General features: G+C 37.2%; 1 protein-coding gene across 1 annotated transcript in view; it reads right to left on the bottom strand.

Moving 5' to 3' along the window:
* SPATA7 (spermatogenesis associated 7) overlaps nucleotides 1-19,809 on the bottom strand; it is a gene marked incomplete at both ends in the record, with an annotated part of 34,731 nt that extends 14,922 nt beyond the window's left edge. The window contains 4 exons of the mRNA XM_079537473.1: nucleotides 7,987-8,034; nucleotides 9,280-9,372; nucleotides 10,363-10,443; nucleotides 19,638-19,809. Of these exons, the coding sequence (XP_079393599.1) occupies nucleotides 7,987-8,034; nucleotides 9,280-9,372; nucleotides 10,363-10,443; nucleotides 19,638-19,809 (394 nt within the window). The remainder of the gene's footprint in view (nucleotides 1-7,986; nucleotides 8,035-9,279; nucleotides 9,373-10,362; nucleotides 10,444-19,637) is intronic.
* Nucleotides 19,810-20,699: the final 890 nt, after the last annotated feature.

Genomic DNA, 20,699 nt, shown 5'->3' with positions numbered 1-20,699 from the left:
ATACATGCATCTATGTACATTAACCTGAGATACTGAGTCTCTAGGACTCGGTTAAGTACATATATTAATTTTGTTGAACATTTTAGTCCCCTTTTAAGCTACAAGTGATTCTTTCAAATATAAAACCCCTGCCCTCACTCCTGGGGGAAATCCCTTTCTCTTCCGGTTCTTACAATTGATAAGTAAAAGACAAAGTAATTTCTTTTACAGCTGCTGATTTGTTCAGCATATTCCATTAAGGTACTTCCAAAATAAAGTTGCTTTTATTACTGGGAAGCCATTAGCTGAAGTTAAGATATGCTAAATTATACAAATCTGAATTAAAAATACGACTTATAACTGAATTAACCATTAAATAAGCAAAACTCATTATTTGTCTTCCTACACTAAACTGTTATTATGTGTCTATTCTATATTATTATTATTTCTAATTCTATTTGTCTTAAAAGCTACAGAAGGGCACACAAAAATTAGTTACAACTGAAAAGTTTAATATGCTTAGATAATTATGCTGGTCTACCAGAGCGTGTCTGTATATGCACACAAATGAAAGCTGTATAAACTGAAGTCTTGCCCACTTCTCAGACAGAACGGTGCATGAGTACTGAATAAGTATCTTAAGAAACAACAAATGAATGAGTGACAGAGCTCTACAAAGCAATAGTGCAAATCAGAATTACAGGTGTCATTTTGTAAGTACGAGTAGTCTTAGAAAACACGTGCTTAAACCTCTTATTGAGTGTTCAGCCTGCATACTGTGCCTTACTGGGAGTTTCTCAGCAAAGCATGAAGCTATGTGAATATTAACAAAAAAAAAAAGGAGATATTTTGTTGTCTCTTTGCCACTCTTTACAGAATAAGGTTTGAGATTTCACACACATGGGCAAACTTGGTCTTTACAACTGGAGATCAAAACTATAAAAGCCTACTTCTACAGATCTCCTCCAGGACTGTGTGCTGTGACTTCTCTCAGCCAAAATATGGCTTGTGCCCAAGTCAAGAGTAAAGAAAGAAAGAACAGTAAGCATGCCAGGATGCTAAGGCTATCTTTGGTTGTCAGAATGACCCACTGGGACTACTGTCACCTAGATGGGAAATGTAAAGCCCTTGCCTCACACCAATGAGCTTATCTCAGCTAATCCATCAAGTGTGTTCCAAAAGCTATAAAGTCATTCATGCATACTACAAGCCAGAGCAGACACATGCAGAATAGAATGGCAGAAAATCCTAGCAGAGCACTCACTACCATGTTGCCAGATTAAGGAGATCTCGGGCTAGGTCTGCTGTAAAAGCTGGAAATTGTATAACCAGCAAATTTAGAGATAAAGAAATCCCTCTTGAATAGAGTTAACGTAGGCATAAACAGACAACTAGACTAAGTAAGGGCAGCTCTGAGGAGACAGCAAGCCACACCAATAAGGGTATAGACCCAAAAAATGCATACTGCCAGCCTGCCCTTACCTTACATATTGTTTCTCCAAGCAAGGACTGAAGAATCCAGACTTTCTGTTTGCTGAACAGAAAACGGTATTTTACAAAATGCCTGAGCATTTGATGCACTAATTACAAATAACATTACAACTGACAGAAGCTGAAGATACTCCAGACTGCCACACACAATAACTTGTCCTACATGTGTGCATATATGACACACAAAGAATGAGAGCACTATTCAGGAACAAATACACAGTTTTGAAAAGGAGATGTATCTGTTAAAAACTGGAAAGGTTCAACACTGTTCTAAATAGCTTCTGTTTCAAATTAATTACAGTCATAGCTTCTTCAGCTTTCAGTGAGGTTAATAATCCAAATTTCACAGGATGCCTTTAGAATACTGCCACAGTAGTATCAACTGAACTTGTTAATGAACAAGTTCTTCATCTCTTCAAAAAGGATACACTAAGTATTTAGGTATTAAAATGACTGCCTATATACCCAAATAACATGAGTTTCTTTTTAAGCCTTGTAGAAGACTTTGAGATTAATGTATCTCATTAACTGCTGTGCTTGAACCACAGCAAAGATTTACAGCATAATAAAGAGACAGTGTATTAGATGATAAACAAAGTAATAATTTTTGTATATCTGATAAATTCAGTCTGCCAAACTACATAAATTCCATAACTTATTCTACCCACTCCATGAATCTGTTATCTCAATGCTGCTAGCAGTGAGAGTAGGCATAAGAAAAACTATAAATTTTAGAGGTTAAACTGTAGTATTCTCTATAAAGAGCTAACTATAAAACTCTGATCAGACTCACAGAACTAAACACTTTTGCTGAGGCAAATATCTTTTTCACAAAGTTTACACTACACTTAGAAAGTGGAGATCAGACTGTTACATTTCTCTTTGATTCTTTCTTCCTTAAAACTTGGCTGCAGCAGTGTTCCTAGATATATGCTTGGAATTATAAAAATGAATGGCAAAAAATGTGAAAGGGGAAAAAAAAATAATCATACCTACCACATTCCTAAGCATCTGTGCTTAAAAGGATACTATGATTTGGAATGCAAGTGATTGTCCTTCCCTCTGAATTTCTGATCTCTAGATTTATTACGTCACATTCCAGTACACTCTGTGGATTTAACCTTCAAGTAATTTCATTATTGATGTAAGTAAGACAAGGCAAACAATTAAATATCATGTTAGCCTTAAATTGACTAGCTCATTGAACGAGGTATCTCAAAAGAATTGGAGGAATTCTTGATGCTGGACAATGTCTTTTTATCAACTGTTTTTACAAAAACCCACTTCTGCTTATTTTTCACCCTCATAAATTCTCCTAGATCAACAGTGCAAACATCAGCCTCATTTTTACTGAGCTTCCAGTGATCATAATAAAAATATACAGTGTATCATCAGGTAATATTACTGCTACAAGCAAGTTCTTCCTTCCACAAGCATTTTACCATTACCTTCCTAACAGCAGAAATCCCCAACGCATCATGATTGATGCAATTGGGGTGAGTTCTCATCAAATTCAAACTGAGTTTTGCCATTGGTAGGAGGTTCACAATTTTAAATTTTTAAATTTCATAACACAAATTTTAATTTTCACAACTCTATGATTCTGCAGTCCTTCTACATACCCAGTATCAGTAACACTGTTTTATCAAATAAAGGAGGAATCACAATGAGAAAAGATGATAAAGGATTTGTTAAGGGCTTGATACCTACAACCTTGCTTATATCAAATAGAATGTTACTCAGAATAATAATATTTGTATCAGGTGATCTACTTAATAAACATGACACTACTTGGCAAAGCTGCTAATAGCAGAATTTGGTCATTATTAAGGCTTCCAAGTAAAGCCTAGCAGTGAGACTTGAATACATTAGAAGAATTTCAGAGGGGTTAGAAGCACAGTGTTATTCCAAATCCATCCACCTCTGATCCATATAGGGTCTTCATACAGCACCTCACAGATACTCCCGTTGGTGGGATGAAAAGTACAGCAGCATGTGTACACACTGAAACTGTGAAACTGCTGCTCCCAATCTTAAGGTATTTCCAAGCCTACTCAGAAGTCAAATCATGAATTCTAGAGAGGGGCTTAGAGGATTTTATCTCATAGTATGACTAGCACAGTCCACAAGAAGCTAATGCTTTGCATAAGCAAAAAACAATTTTATTCTCATTCTCTCAGGTATGCTACAGTTACTTTGCGTTCCTGATCAATAGCAGAAAAAGGTGTAACAACAATCCCTCCACTGCCCTCTGATGCTCTAACAATGGACAGACGATAAAGCTGGGTAAATTCCATCACATACCAGGGACACATTTTCAGTAATCATCATGACTACGTGCTGATACAACAACAATAGAAAAACATGTTTTCCTCTATTTCTTGATCTTTACAGGTCAAGACAACAGGCCCTTCTTGCTTGTGCGCTTTATTCATTATGGCTGTTAAGCTCAGTATTAGCAAAGCTGGATTATATTTTTAGTCTGCTTAACTCTTTAAGTCAGATTAGATGATCTACTGTCATTTTGCAACCACAAACTATGAGAAAAACGCACCTTCTGATGTACTGAATATACATTTCAAAATGAATTCTCCCTCTTAAAAATAAATCTTTCAGTAGAAGATATTTTAAGTAAATAACTTGTAAAAAGAAATTTAAATTACTATAACTACAAGTATTGATTGATAAAGACTTTTACACTGTGCATTTCCCCACTCTCCAAAATTTCAGACTTGAAAAATATGCTGGAATACCTTTGTAAAAGCATATTTGAACTCTGATAATGCAAATGTTAGAGCTGTTTGAGTATCTCATTTTAAATGACTTAAGTTGCTTTTAGCTTTCATTTTCAGAAATACATTATGTAAGGAGAAGACAAAACAGAAAAGCTAAGAATAAAAAATGAGACATTTTGTGAAAGCCTCCTGTGAACAGGAACAGGATACTTAGCCTTCCATAGTGTGAAGGGTAAAGAAAGACAGTGCAAAATATGTATGCAATCATAGGAACAATTCAAATAGAGAATTACAGAAGAATATACACTTATTGGTATTTCTACATTAATCCAAACCCCAAACCTCACAAAAATATAAAAAAAAACAAAAACAAAAACAACAAAAACCAACAACCAAACAAAAAGGCAACATTATTGATCAGACTGAACTGTTTTCTTGCTCCCTGCAAATATTCAAGCTTTTACTGATGTTAAAATAGATTTCTGGTGGGAACTTCTCAGAACACTTTTCCTTCTTTTTCTTTCTTTTTTTTTTTTTTTTTTTTTTTTTTTTTTTTAAATTTTTTTTTTTTCTTCCCCCCCCCCTCCCCCCCCATCAAAGAGACTTGCATTCCAAGCACACTAATCACTGGGTTCAGGCTGTGCTATCAATATACTTGTGGAAAAACCTCTAAACATATGGGTTGAAAAGACAGGACTGTTAGGAACCAGGCATGTGTAGCAGCAGCTGTCTTACTTGGCATAGCTTATATCAACTTTTCTGGCACAAATTCCACAACCACAGGCTTCTAATGGCCACCGGTATCAATCAACATGCTTGGACTAATTCTGAACATACAAGTTTCACATTTCAATAAGTTTCACATTTTAACAACTATTTTAAGTCAATAAGGCTGATCTAATACACAGGAACATGTTCGCTGCGAGCTCAGTTGCATGGCAGCTTGCCTTTTTTGCTGCCAGCTAAGATACCAGGAAAAGAACAGTGGAAACTAAAGCCACCTTAAGGACAGTACACATTTAGTTGTCCAGGGAGCATGCCAACTACAGTATCATGTTTAATTCTTAAACACTAATGACTGATTCATGGCAACAACCCCAAAGGGAAATACTCACCTGCTATTTTAGCTATATGTGATGCATATTTTTAGGGGCTTTTTTTTTAAACACTGTCTTCAGGAATTCTGTTTTGCAACTCTATGCTATTAATAGATCTGAACATTTCAAACTGAAAGCCTATTCCCCTTCCCCAATTTTTGTAAAAGAGAAAAGTGGCAATATGCTTCACTTGAGGCAATAATATGCACAGAACTATGTGAAGAATAAAGCTGTAAACTCCTTGATCCAAGGGACACTATCTATCAGTATGGCTGATAGTCAGCCACAATGATATTGCATCTGAGACTGGTGTGTCCCTTCTCCAGTAAGAAAAAAAATACATTGGCTTGAAAATATTCTCCAAATCCTGTTGTGTACTTCATTCATGAACAGATTTTCAATAGCTCTGTTTTGAGTACTACTACCTGAGTACTAGCTGTCATCTCCACAGTAAATTTTGTAATATCCCCTTTGAAAAAGGGGATAAAACTTATTTTTGGTGGATTACCAGAAAAACAATAAATGATACCTAGCATTGAGCTTAATATCTGGACACTTAATACTTGGCTATTATTAGTATAGCACTGAAATCTATAGTTCTTCATAAACAGTGCTTATAACAGTGGGGAGGGGAGATGAAAAACAACCAACCACAAGCACTCTAATCTTATGTACAAAATTAATTTAAATTGTTTTCAATTTCATTCTAAATACCAGGAGTTTCTAAAATCAGTGCAGATATCGGCAAAGGAAGGTCTGAGTACCTTAACTACCTTGAAGACTATGAGACCACTAATCAAGAAAATGAAAGTAGATGTGTCCCCACAGAGTATACCTTTGCTAAGTCTGCTGAAACTTCAACCTACGTCTGCTTATAAAAAGATCTCAGACAGATGACAAAATATATTAAGACAGGTAAGAAAAAAAGTCTAGAGCTGTTACTTGTTGCAACCATGTTCTAATAAGGTAAAAAACATCAGCAGCTTTTTCTAGTGCAGTTTGAAAATAGGTGAAAGAGCAAGTTAGTGAAATTTAATGCACCTATTGAACAGAGGGATAAAAACTAACGTGGTAACAAAGGTGAAATGTTTCCATCACACTCTGTATAAAAGAGATGAATATTCTGTCTGTTATTAGGACAGTTACATAGTCAGACTCTAGTCTAAGATGAACTGAAACATACTGTAAAAGCCTACTACCTAAAACAGAAATTTCTTCACTACAGAGCACACCTGTTACTGTTGTGACAATTATCTGTTAACGTTAAAGTTGTGTAGGTATCTTCCAAAATGAATTCATTCTGTGAAACTCATGCTGGTGTGAAACACACAAGCTTATTTATCTGTATTTTATCTGTAAAGACAACAGACTAACATGATCAGGCATTAGCTGGTGTTTAGAAAGACCCAACACCTGAAAAGGTATGGAAGAGTAATAGTTAATTAGGGAATCAAGGAAACAAATCATTCTAGCAATTCCAGAAAGAAAAGCAGGAGGATTTACTAGACAAACACACAGGTGTAATTTTTTTTTTTTTTTTCCTTATACCAGCCTTGTTTTATCTTGCCCATTTCAAAGCAAATTTTGGTACAGCTGGAGGTTAGGAAGGAAGGTTGTTGTTTTTTTTTCAGACGATTCTGCAGAACACATGATCTGAAATTCCTATCTCAATCTGTAAACTATAGATAGCCTTGTAATATTGTTCCTAATTGTGCTGCACCTTTGGAAAACAGCCTGTTGCCTTATTCACTCTCAACTCCTTAACCAGAAGTAAAGGAAAAAAATCTAACAAAATGCTGATGTCTTTCTGCCAAAAGGATGAGTGATTTTCTACATAAGCTCTGGTTACTCTCATCATTTAGCAAGGTATTATCACTTTGGCCTGTCTGGATTTGAGACTAATAAAGTATTCTATACAGAAAAGATTTATCTTTCTATCCCAAATAAAAGTTTTTTCCAGTATCTCAGCAGTGGTAACTGAATATTGAATTGGAAAAAAAGAATTTTCTCTAATTGGATTAGAAAAAAAGATACCAGATAACAGAAATACATCTTTGTTATTTTAACCAACAGCTGCTGTTCACCCTTCCTTGATAATTCATTTATTATTCCATAAGTCAATGACTTGAAAGTACTGCTCTTCAGCTAAAACTGTAAAGAAAAGCAACAGTACTGACACATTTCATCACCATTAAGAAATGAGACAACTCTCAGGAAAAGTAACTGCATTCAAGCTGCTGAGCTGGGCATTTGTGACTGTGCTTTCTGTCAAAAGGAACAGCAAGTTTTAGTCCCAGTTCCCATTTGCCCACATTCCTAAAATTTCTCTTAACCTTGTACTCATAAGCCCTCTTCATGAAAGTCCAAGCTTACATTGTATCACAAGAAATTAGAGAGAAATTACTGCATTTCTCCTCTTCTACTGCACTGACCATGCAGAAAAGGAACCTAAGTAAAATTAGTTATGATCTTAAGTCAAATTAATTAATTAATCACTGATAGACAAAGTCCATCTCACTAATAATCCATTCACTGCAGAATCTTACAAGAGCAGGATAAGAAAAGCTGAAGAAACAAAAAGATATACATATGCTTCGTTATTCTCCTATTCATCTGGCATTTGCTTTGTTAGGTTATTTTTACAAAAGCTTTTGCAGAAAAAAAGATAATTCACACATACTTACGTTTAATGCTGCTCAACCTACTTCTGGGCACTGAACAGTCTACAGCTGCTAAAAATAGGAAAAAAAACAGATGCAATTCAGTATTAGTGTTTGTCATGCCTAGAAAAAAAAGTGATAATAAAACAGGACATATGCTAATTTAATTAGAATAAAGCATATTTTTCACTATTTTAAAATACATTATGAAATGGCAAAATGATAGGAAAATCAGCATAACCACATCCAAAACCCTGTTTCTGAAAATAGCTTGAAAGAAAGTATATAATGTTTTGGGAGGTATTCAAATCTTTTATTGCATAACTCATACTATTGCAAAATTCTCTGCAATGAATTTAAACACTCAGTACATTCTGCCAAGCCCTAGCATTAATATCACTCAGACTTAAATCCCCACAAGTTTATGCAATGAAAAATAAAATGAAAAAAAAAAAAACCCCAATATTAACAGCTATCTACAGACATCTCTTGGCCCTGTGCATGATATTAACTTGAACAGCAATTCACACTCCTTAAAAATAATAATTTGAGCAATAATAGATTGCTTTCAGTTGTAGCATTAGCAATGGTCTGCAAGCTCATATAGGAGAAGCTACACATTTCTAAATCTGAAAAAAAAAAACATAATTAAAAAACATAAACATGTACAAGTTCAACAGGCTCTTACGTTCCAGATTTCACATCTGCCTTTTGACAAATGTTAACTACTTCTACAATTAAAATCTATACAGATATTCATATACATTTTTAGTGCTCAACAGCACAGATTAGTAACACAACAAAGTTCTCATTTGCAAATCCAATACAATATGCAAACTCCTTAAAACTTGCTAATGCAACTGACTGTAACACGAACAAAAGACAAAGATCATTCTTTGGGGAAAAAAAAAAAGTCAGTGGTCTTAGTTTAACTGAAGTTGTTCTGTAATCATTTCTAAAATAAATTTGGAATGTTTGCTCTTGAGGTTATCTCCATATCCTATTTTATTACAGCACTAGTGCTGAATGAAGAGAATACAGCACAAAGTACCCTTAAATAAAGTAACTTTGGTAGCATTCAAGAGAAAAGGTTTTCATACAAAACTTTCAATCCGAATAACACACAAGTATTACTACATAAAAGCTGTATCTTCTTGCTGACATCATTCCAAGCATGAAACAGGAAAAAAAAAAAAAAAAAGAAAAAAAAGAAAAATCAGGCTTCTGACAACCCAATTCATTCCCTTTTGATATGAGCCTTTTCTGAAAAATGAGCTAAATCTGAAAGTGGAAATTATTTATGTATGCAATTTTTACCTTTGGCTGAAAGAATTCTGTTATAATGAAACATCAAATGATCTCTGATCAGGTACTGGTTCGTCAGACTTCGGGAGGAGTCAATGCAGAAAGCTATTAAGATTAAAATTAACATTATAAAGGCAGGTAAAAGAATATTCAAATCTTGAAGTTATTGACTGCAATTCAAATCTGAAAGCCAGTATTTCCAATAATAGTTGGACAGATGATCAGTAGGAAATAAAAGCCAAAAGAACATTAAAGTGGTTTTACTCTTAACTTCTATCCTGTATCAAGTATTGAGATAAAACTCTGTTTTCCTGGGAGCTAGTTCCATGATCATGCTTCTGAAAGATTTCCACTTAAGCTTTCACAGAATCGTAGAATGGCTTGGGGCTGGAAGGGACCTTAAGGATCATCTAGTTCCAGCTCCTCTGCAACAGACAGGGTTGCCAGCCTCTAAATCAGGCTGCCCATGGATCCAACAAGCTTGGCCTTGACACCTCCAGAGAAGCATCCGCAACTTCTCTGAGCCGTAGGTCATTTTTTCCTTCTCCCACTACAGTACCAGTTTACATCTAGCAACGTTTCTGGAACACTTAGTGTTTGCAGAAGGCAGAAGCTATGAACTCAATACAATATTACTGTGTGCTTCTCTGTTCAGTGGAAGCCAGTTTGTCTAACCTGCCAGTATAACACGAAAGTATCTGGTCTCCTTTGTTGTCTAAGGTCTAAGATGGCACAGAAACATATCCTATCCCATCCCAGCAACTGCATGCAAAGGAACAGATTTAATTTCAACACTTCCTCCAAGTAGTAATTCTACATATTCCAGCTAATGCAGATATGCTCCTAATTATTTCTAGCTAGCATTACAGTCCAGGCAAAATATTTTCAATAATGCATAGCAATTGTAAGTAGTATTAAATTTCACCAATAGAGCTCAGTGCAAAGGTTCATGGAGTCATGGAACATCCTGAGTTGGAAGGACTCCACACAGATCATCAAGCCCAACTTCTGGCTCCAGCATTTTGATCATGAACGCAATTAATTCACATAGAGAAACTCTGTCAACTTTTTAATGAAAGCAAGTGTGTTACTTACCATTACTTTTAGTACTTAGCTGTCCTTTAAATGGACTTGCTGGACCACATCTGGGAACAACCACAGCTGGGTATTCATTCACTTTAATAAAATGTCAAACAGTTAGAAAGGAAAAAATACATACTCTGACAGACAAGCAATAAATAAATAAATAAAAATATATTTCCCCAAAGAATTATTCAGTTATTGCAGTGCACTTTTTTCCTAGATGAAAAGTCTTCATTATACTATAATACTACAGCATAATTAAGCAACTTAATCAAGATGCCAAAATATGATTATAAAAACTTCTGCTGGTTCCGGGGCTTCAGCAGCAAAAGAGACCCTTAGATCACTTCAACCTGAACTTTTACACTGCTCATTAGGCTGCACAGAGATGCAGCTATGATAAACTCTAATTTAAGTGTTTATTGATTGAATTTTACCATGACATCAAATAACTAATGTGAAAAATATTCTGCATGTAGATAAACATTGTGTTTAGTATAATACTCTAGAGTTTAATAGATTTAAAGAAACTAATTACATTTGTGTGACAAACCACCCTACTAATGAGAACATACTCTTTCAAATACCTATTGCTGTTATTGCAAGCAGAATTTGGTTTGCCATTTCATCTTCTGGCAGTTTATAGACTGGAAACCCTCTAAACAAGTGTAGGTACTAACAAAACATAAACATCCAATTGTTCTGAAATACGAAAATGTGAATTAAAAACTCTGCATCTTGTCCTTGGGATAAAAAAAAAAGAAAAGAAAGCGAAGTCAGGCTTACAACCACTGTCTGTAAGGCGACCTATGATTTAAAAATACATATCCAATTTAATTTAGAATTTGTAGCATTTTTAGAACAAATTTTAACAGGAGGGAGGTACACTGTTATTTCAAAGATAAGTGCATACAAAGCATTCTTTTATGGTTTCCAAGACCCTGCTCAGAGTACAAATTAAAACAAATGAGAGGAGTGGGGATCTTTTTGCCCTGGCCTTCAGCTGGATCAGCAAAGGCAGGCATCTGTACAGAATGACTGCAGACTGCAAGAAATTATGCTGAAAGACACAGCCAGGGTTAAGCCACATTTTTAAGAGACCCTTAATTCCATTTTTCATGGCTTTTTACCCTCTTTTTACCTCTGCTCAGCACCTTGTTTTCCATCCTCTCCATCCTCATTTCTCAGTGTTATGTGACAGTTACAAGTATCTAACAGTACTGTTACAGCTATGAATGTCACTGCAGTGTTTCATAGCTCAACTTTAAGTGTAAGAGCATGCTGCACGAGATGCTGTCCAAAAATTAGTTGGTAGAGATCATATCAAAATAAATTATTCTCTTAATAATGCTTTAATATCATTTCTTCAAAGACATTACTAAAAAAGACATGTACTAAATTTCAAATGACTAGGATTAGTTTAGGAAGCAAAAAAAAAGTATATTGAAAAAATAAATAAAATGAAAATGATTACTGTATGTAGAAATGTACCTAATATTTTCTTGAGACCTTGTTGTGCCTGGATCAATGTGCTCAACTCCCACAGTTGCAAAGCACAACTCAGTTTCGAGCTAGCAAGAGGGTCCCACACTCAGAAAAGCCTGCCTTTACACAGCTCCAGCTCTGACATGGTGTCTATAGGCACAACACTCCCACCCCTTCTGATGGGAGGTGCCAGAAAGGGAGAAGAAAGGAAAAGTGCTACCACAGATTTTTTTTCCACCACTAGCTTGAAACTATTCTTAAGGTACGATATCTTCTTTAAAGCCAAAGGGAAACATTTATGCTCTTCTGCACCCATTTTAATTGGTTCTTTAAAAAATTCCCCTTGTGGTAAAATTCCCCCCACTCTCTATTTATGATTTAAACATACACGGGCAAACAAGACTATTAAAGTATTAAAATTTCAAGCATATAGCAAGAATTTATTAGATTTAGAATGACTGCCTCTGTAATGATTGCAAACCTTGCTCAATAATGGCCTACTTTCTTACTATTTCTCTATCAGAGTAACACCAAAGTGGTGCTCACAACCTAGCTGGGTAACTGTACTGATAATCACCTGAAGGTACAGTGCTCACATTTTCAAAGAATGGAAGTCCTTCAAAAGACTTAAGTGTTACATTATAACATTTTGGTAAATAAAATTTTATCCTAACGATTAAAAAAAGAAAAAAGTATAAGCTATTAGTCAGAAATGTAATCTTAGCAGACATATCAAAATCTGAAGGTTTTCACTCACAGTTGCTCAAAATAACCTAAAGCTTCCTGTATTTTCTGTATTTCAGTGCCAAGTTATAATTCCAAAAGACACGTGACACCATTAGATTAATGGTTATAAGGCCACCTCTAATTTCTATATGTAATTCTAGAGAGGTAAGCACGAGCATCTTAAAAATGCACAGGGACGTTCTCACAACTGCAGATGGTTCATTTCAAATAAGCTAAGCTTCTCTGCCCTGAGTTAAAGAGAACCAGATCCACTCAGAAACTTGTTGCTTGCACTGTCTGCAGATAGAAGTAAATCTCTGTTCAATACTAGAGGAAAATGCAAGGATTCTGAAATGCTCACTTACTTTGCATCACCAGCAGATGGCAACATGGATAAGCCGTACAGAAAGAACTACCTCATCGGTTCCTTCTGCCCTACGCAATTCGTGTATCAGAGTATCTGAATATTCTGATTGTGGGCATAGCACACATATCTGTAGTGCCACAGCCCACCCTCTCTGTCCCTTGTGCCAAATGAAGTGATGGAGATATTTCTGTAACATTTCCATTAAAGAGATGTTTGAATCTCTGCAAACCACCTCATCTCACAGAACTTGCTGCCACTTTTTCACAAAGGCCTCAAAGATACCGATTTGGCTGAAATAAGTAACGGTCAGTGCTACTGAAGCTGTAAGGAATAACTAAACTTTTGTTTTCTTAGGATCCAAGACTGTTTGTGTAGACATTCAACTGCATTTATCATTGCTACATTAAGTTCAGCTTACACTTTTACTCCATAAACCTGCAGTCTGAAATTCAAAACAGTTTTTAATTGCTTAAGCCAGAGAAGAAAATGGATCTGGTATGTGGGGGATTTAGTTTACTGCTAATTCAAAACAACTGAAGCGAGGTAGAATGTTAGGATTCAAACGTTTCACAGGATAGTTGCCTACTGACTTGAGCAGGTGTTCGTTTCAATTCAGTTTGTATTTTCACAGTTATTTACATAATAGCAAAAGATAAACTTCAATTGAAAGCTTACATATGTGAAAAAATAAAAAATAAAGGAGAAGGTGGGATTTTTTTTAGTTATCAAATATGAACCTAACAAAACGACGATGGCAAAACAATAACGAGCACCAGGATGGCTGTGGGAGTGAAGAAAGCTGTACAGTTTTAGGACTTTGTCAACCCCACCTCTTTTTTTCCAAAACCAATTCACAGAAGTGCAAATTTTTTCAGTGAGAATATTTCCACTGATTTTGACAGTATTTATTTCCTGAATAATCAGTTACTTGAATAGGATCACCTGTATGAAGTGGGCGTAGCAGAACTGGTCCTGGAACTTGCAGCTTTTGGAATAAACATTCCCTGATTACAACACACACTTCTACTTCATATAATAATAAAGCCTTCCAGTCACAAAGTAAAGGTCTATGTAAATAGATTTCCAGATCTGGACCGGAAACACTTCAATATCATTTCATTTAGCTTAAGAAATTATTTTCTGAGTTCATAGCCTCAGAAACTGAGAAGTATAATGGACTCATAACTTCAAACATGTAATTGCACAATTGAAGCATACATATCCTCATAGATTTAAGATTTAATGGTCCACACTGAATACAACACTGGGATTCTCAGACCACATGTTATCGTGAAGTACAGAAAGCAAACAAATGATATATTACAAAAAAAAAGGAATCTGGTATTTTAGTTCCTTATTAGTGCTTCTATCTGCTTGTTCTTGTAGGCTTTCCATGCCCATGTGACACTACACAGTGACAAGAAAAACTAAAACAAACAAACTTGGGGAATAGTTTTTCCAGTTGGTATCTAAGTAAAGTAATAATTGCATTACTCTAAAGAGATTAGTAAGAGGTTTTCTTCACATTATCTTTTCATTTTTATTTAAAATGCATTCTATTTTTATTTGCAATTTCAAAGTCCTAAAAATGATGGGAAATGCTGTTTTCTATGTGTTATTTTGTACCCTCTTAGTAGACAGGAAAATTATTTCCTTAAATTCTGCCTATACAGCCATTTCAGATCTAGAACATTAATATACACAGAAAAGATGCCCAGTCTTTCATTACAGCACTCTCATAGGAAGGATTTTAAACATGACTATTAACCTGCTATTTTTATACTTTAGATACAGCAAATCAAAAACACAAAAACAATTCAATCTAGCTACCTTTACCTTACAAAGACTTGTTATTTAAAAGATAGCTCATGAAAATACAGAGACCTGAAGTGAAATATTGAGTACAGGCACCTAAATGCAGCACTACAAGCCACAAGCCCTTCACCTAAGCGTATAGGTTTGCATGAGCACTGTGCTTCTGTAACAGCAATTTATAGATCTGAGGTTGAAACAACCCCAAGTCCTATGTAGATTTAGACCTCAGGTCTCCCCAGCTGTCCCAGTGGAACATGCCCATCACTCAAGCAAGGCCACCGACCCTTTCATGTATTGGATTTTTTCACAGCTCAAGGATTCTTGCACTCCCTGATGCACAGCAGCCTCTCAGCTACAAATGTTCGAAGCACCTACAATGGATTAAAACTGCAGCATTTGCATGAGCAGTGACGATTTCATCTCCCAGAGGCTGATAAGGACATTCAACCCAAATTGACATGCTATGCAAATGCTCTAGCCACTACCCTAACTTCTAAAGGCTTTGAGCTGCTGCCTTTTCCACCCCTAGCTCCTTTTCTTCTCTTCCTTCACACCTCCTGAATACTCTAAAACAAAGCCAGCCAGACGTCTCCGCCCAAGTGGGTAACTCAGGCAACTACACACAGAATTGGCTTTGTGCTGCAATCTTATCATGAGCCAAGGATGCTCTATCACCCTTTCTGACTAGTTTAGTGGTCATTTCAGTGGTTCCTGCTACTGACTCATTTGTCTAACTCCATACACACTAACAGTATGCTGCGGCACTAACACTGTACACATGGAGCGTGAAATCCTAAACACATCAGAAGTAGTAGTGGCATCTAACATTTCTGAAAAGGTCACATTTAAAGGAATGAAATTTGGACCCACTAAATAGATTTTTACCCTTTTGGTACTACGAGAACTTTTAAATCAAAATATCCACGACCTCTTTATGCTGCAAAAACTGTGCATACAAATACAGCACAGACACACAGTAAATACTGTTGTATCTATGTTAAGAGATTAACCTGATTATGAAAATACACATTAGATTTACATTTTTTTTAAATAGAAAACATAGTAGTTAGTTTCTTGTTATATTAGAATGATGATACACTTTCATTATTTAAAAAAACAGTAACAATAGGATGGTCTATTAGTAATGTCATTTTCAATGTGGCTTACTTCCATACCCTGCCAACCTCCTTCAACTTTCTCAACTTGACTTCTTTTCTTCCCTGGCAGTCATCCATTCCCCTCACCCTCACATTCCCTTTTGCTCAGCTGTGGCTGCAGAGCTGCTGTATGTTATAATCAGCCATCTGGTTTATCTCAGTTTACATCTTGTTTATATCTAGTTAACATATGCTACAACTGGTAACCTAGTTTAAGCTTATCTAGTTGCTTATTCTTGGCTGACTAGTTGTTCATCGTCTTGTTGCTTATCTGGGGATGGCAACAGAACAGAACGCCTCTCCCCAAAAAAGTAAGGTAATCAGTTGAGGATTTTCTTCCCTTACTCAGAAACTGAGGTTCACACCCCTCAGATTCCTACTTGTTGCTCATAGCTGGCTGAAATTGCTTAACATCTTCAGGACCAGAAAGAGGAAAAGGCTGGCAGACAGCAGCATTCAATGCTCCTTTTTCAGGAAGACAGGTTAAAATATGGCAAGTCTTCTTTGCTTTTCTGCAGTACCTATGCAATCACAAAAGGTAACGTCTTCATATTTAGCTGGTTATGAAATGCACTGATAGTGTTCCATTCTATCTGAAAAGTATGAGGGGTAAAACTGAACACTTCATAATGACTTAGTAACACGTTGCTTTTCTTCCTGTTCATGAAAACTAAGTAGAAGACTCCTGGATACACTTCTGGTTTCAATTACAAAGAAAAACTCCCATGGATCCTCAGAACACACTCTTAGATTTGAAGCTGCCTTTAACAAAACCACATTTAAGACTTATTTAAAAAGTAGAGAATCAACCAGAAAAAAAAAAATGTATTGCCACTGTTTTCCAGTTTTTCTTAAGCAAAATGTGATGAATGAAGCTACAATATTCCAATTTCAAAAGGAAGTTCCAAATGTTCCATTTGAATTTTGCATGGGACCATTTGTGTCAGAGGCAAAATATTATGAAAGTAATTCTCTGAATCATTTCCTGACATGCGCACCATACATAATCTTCTAAGCCATTAATTAGATAGGCGCTATTTATATGCTTACTCTGCTGGATTACACAAAACCTCTTCTTTACATTTACTCTCAGTGTGCAAGAGTTGGGTCTCTCAGTCCTTTACAACTAATAATGCAACAGTTTTCTGCATAAATGAAAACTATTCAACGAAAATACTATTTCAAAATTCAAAACCTCCCCGATCAAAGAAATCTAACAGAATAGTAGAGCAGCCTTCAAATAGGCTCTTTTGAGTCTTATTTAAGCAATTCTTGAAAAATATTACAGTTTTCCAATTAGCAGACATCATATATACCTCTACATGCAGACACAGAAAGAAAACCACACTCTACTCAGTTTATAGTGTACAGAGAGAAAAGGTATCTTTTTTTTAAATTTGTGCTGACAGAATACTCCATCAGTATTTTACCTTCCATTTTCCCATATTTCTAACTGAAAAGGCACAGCTGGCACCATGCAGAACAGAGATCAGAGAATCCTTGTTTCGCTGAGCTGCAGGTAACGTTGCAGAGTATGATTGGAGCAAAACAGCAAGTAGGGTTAATGATTTGAATCCTGCTACTTTAGCACGTATTTCATTTGAAGCATGCCAGAAACCTTCAATGAAATTGGACCTATTAGGTATTTCGGTTCCACAACAGTTTTAAATCATTTGCTGAACAAAGATAGGATGAGTCATAGTATGTGAGTAAGTCAATGAGTAGGCTATTTTACCAATGGGCAAAGTAACAACAGGTTTAAACGACTGGTTGAGACAAGGTTTTAATTTGGTAAAAAATTGTGGTCAGTGATTAACATTTGCCACTTTTTGGTTAAAATATATTGTTATGGTTCAACTGTGACTTCCATATGTCCTTTCTTTTTTGAAGATACAAATATGATTTTTCAACTTTCATGCTGGTCAAATTCTGAATATTCAGAATGGGTATCACCAAGTTGATGCTTGTATATGTATTACAGGAACTCTGCGAGGAGTACAACAGGTTATAAAATAAGAAATCCCCCCTAAACAGTACTAACTTTCTGGACAGACACTGCATGGACATGACTATTTTGTGTAGAATACACAGATATTATTTGTTCTGCCCCTTTTACAGACTGCCTGTAAGCAGCTGGAGGGCTGTTCTGCCAATTTTGCTCAGGCAAAGTAAGGTGATACTAAGCACTCAAGCAATAGCATTTAAAGAGATGATTCTTTCCTACTTTCAAATTATTTTGTATAATTGTTTTTCATTTGTTTGACAACAAGAGTCATTCAGTCAAAGCTTCTGCAGCCTGAATGAAATTTAGATCTTATATTCTATTTATTCTGTTTTTACAGTCAACAGACTGTGGTTGTCCATAAAAATAATTAGAGAATCAAGAACATGAACAGTGAAGAACTTGACAGATTTGTAGTAAGACTGCTTTCACACAGTGTAGGGGAATGTCTTTTATGGAGACTGCAAGAACATTAAACATATATATTTATGCAGAAGATCCTAGTTTTTGCCCAGAAGTTTGTAGATCCATGTAGTATTAGACCTCATGTTAAAACTCTACTCTGATATCAGACATCTTCTGGAGCGGCATCTGTCACTAATTCCAAAGACCTGATCTGACACCACAAAGATGCAATGTGAAATGTTATCTCACTAGATCTGACCTGACACAGCTGTGTACAATTTTGACAGCACAGCATTGAGTAATTCCTACCACTGTTTTATACCATTCATGCCATCAAGTTCACATCTAAAAATACTTCAGATACTTTCCAAGAGCTGGAACTAGCTCATGTAAACTTTTTTCTTTTTTTCATGTTTATGCCTGTTTTTATCACAAATGACAAATGTCTCTATGAGTATTTGCAGGAACTGAACACAATGGCAGCCCACAGCTGATTAAATCTGGGTAAGGAATCTCAGAATCATATAGAATCACAGGTGTTGGAAAGGCAGATCAGCTAGCCCAAGCCTCTTCCAAAGCAGGCTCCCTACAGTTCCACTTGCTGGGCACCACGGTCACGTGCCTGGCAGCATCCACCTGACCTCCCATCCTTGTCAGAGCTTTTATTTAAATCCTTTATTTCTCAGCCACACTTTCACTAACACCCACTACTCTCCAAAAAACTTGGACCTGCACCCAACAGTCATCTAAATGCAATTCTGCTAACAAAACAAACAAACAACAACAAAAACCCAACACCACTATAACGACAGTTCAGAGCCGTACCAGCTTTGGAAAAGAAGAAACGTGGCTCCCAAAGGGCGAAGAAATTCAGACTGACAACGAGGCGGCTCTCTCTGCCCATCCCACACCACACTGACACAGCAGCGCCGAGCGCCAATGAAAGGCAGGAGCAACGCAGCGATGCTGCCCGTGAGGCGGACGCTTTAGCGGCCACGTTACTAGGTCGAACCTTTCGCCCCTCGCCCGCGGGGAGGCCGCTGCGGAGCCGTGCTCCCCGCGGGCAAACGCCTGAATGGCTCTGAACGGCCCAGGCTCCACACGGGCCGCCTCGGCCACGGCAATTCGCGCCCCGCACAGCAGGGCAAGCCGTGGGTTGACACCCTAACACGCGAGCAGATCCGCCCGGCCCCTTTCTGGAGAGGGCCTCGCCCCAGCACCCCACGACCGGGAAGACCGGGAAGACCGGGAAAGGCAGGACGGCAGGGCGGCAGCGCGCCCGCGCGCCCCAACGCCGGCAGGCCCCGCCCGCAGCCCCCCGGCCCCGCACCTTGGCTCCGCCTGCCGCCGCCGCTCTCCATCTTTACCCCCATGCTCTCGGGCGAGCCCAGCTTTCGGCTCAAAGCGGCAACAGCTCTGCCTCCGCAGCGGCCGGGTGGGGCGTGGCGCTGAGTCTGGCACGGCGCGACGTGTCCTGGGCCGGCGGCCTCTGCTGTTGCCATGGTGTCGGGAGCGTCGTGCCGGGTGGGCCGGGCCGGGCCGGGCCGGGCCAGGCCGCGGCCTTGGGGATGGCTTCTGCCCCGCCTGTAATCCGCAGTAATTGTTTAAACCTGCTTGCAACATGACTGAAAGTAAAAAAATAATTGGTGCTAAGTGAGTGTTTTAAGCAAAATTACTTATGTTTTGTAGGAGAGAATGGCAAGTAGGGAAGCTGGATTGTTCCCAGCGTGTTACAATGAAGAAATTCACTCTTTCAAAAGAGCAGTTCTTTAGAAATGAACCACAACAGCAAATATTGAAAACCAATGTTTGATCATATCACTGATGTATGTATTAACACTGGCTTTGTTTGTAGTCAACTTTCTGAAGAAGTGATAGGTTTGATTTTACATGGGCACTCCAGAAGTAATGTCTCCTATTTATCTCCATGGGAACTGCGGCAGATGATACAAAGAACACAATAACGTTTATAGAGCGAATTCTCAGCTACAAAACGCTGTTTTTCAACGCAGTCAGCATCCTTAGCTATGCATTTTTGCCAGCGATGAACAAGACCCTTCATCCTCAGTCCAGAATCCCAGGAAGTCACAGAAGCAGACATAGTCATGTGGATGAAACCTGAAGTACTGCTGCACATTCTGTGTGACAGTAGTGCTTACCAAAAATTTCAGAAAACTTTTCAGTAATCAGCTATTGAATGTTGGATGCATAACTGAAGTTTCTTGTTAACCCCTAGCTCCTGCTGGTCAGCCTGTGATTTCCCTTCAAAGCTGCTTTAGTAGATCTTTAATGATTTTTTTTATATTCCCATTTATTTTGTGTGAAGTACTCTTTGCATGTAGCCTTAATTCTTGTGCTCCACATTATAGTGATTATTTTGACAGTCTAATGC

Source organism: Tetrao urogallus, assembly GCF_951394365.1.
Source record: "Tetrao urogallus genome assembly, chromosome: 6".
In the NCBI taxonomy this organism is placed as follows: Eukaryota; Metazoa; Chordata; class Aves; order Galliformes; family Phasianidae; genus Tetrao; species Tetrao urogallus.
The sequence above is the reverse complement of the archived record's forward strand: the minus strand, read 5'-3'. Positions and strand labels throughout refer to the sequence as shown.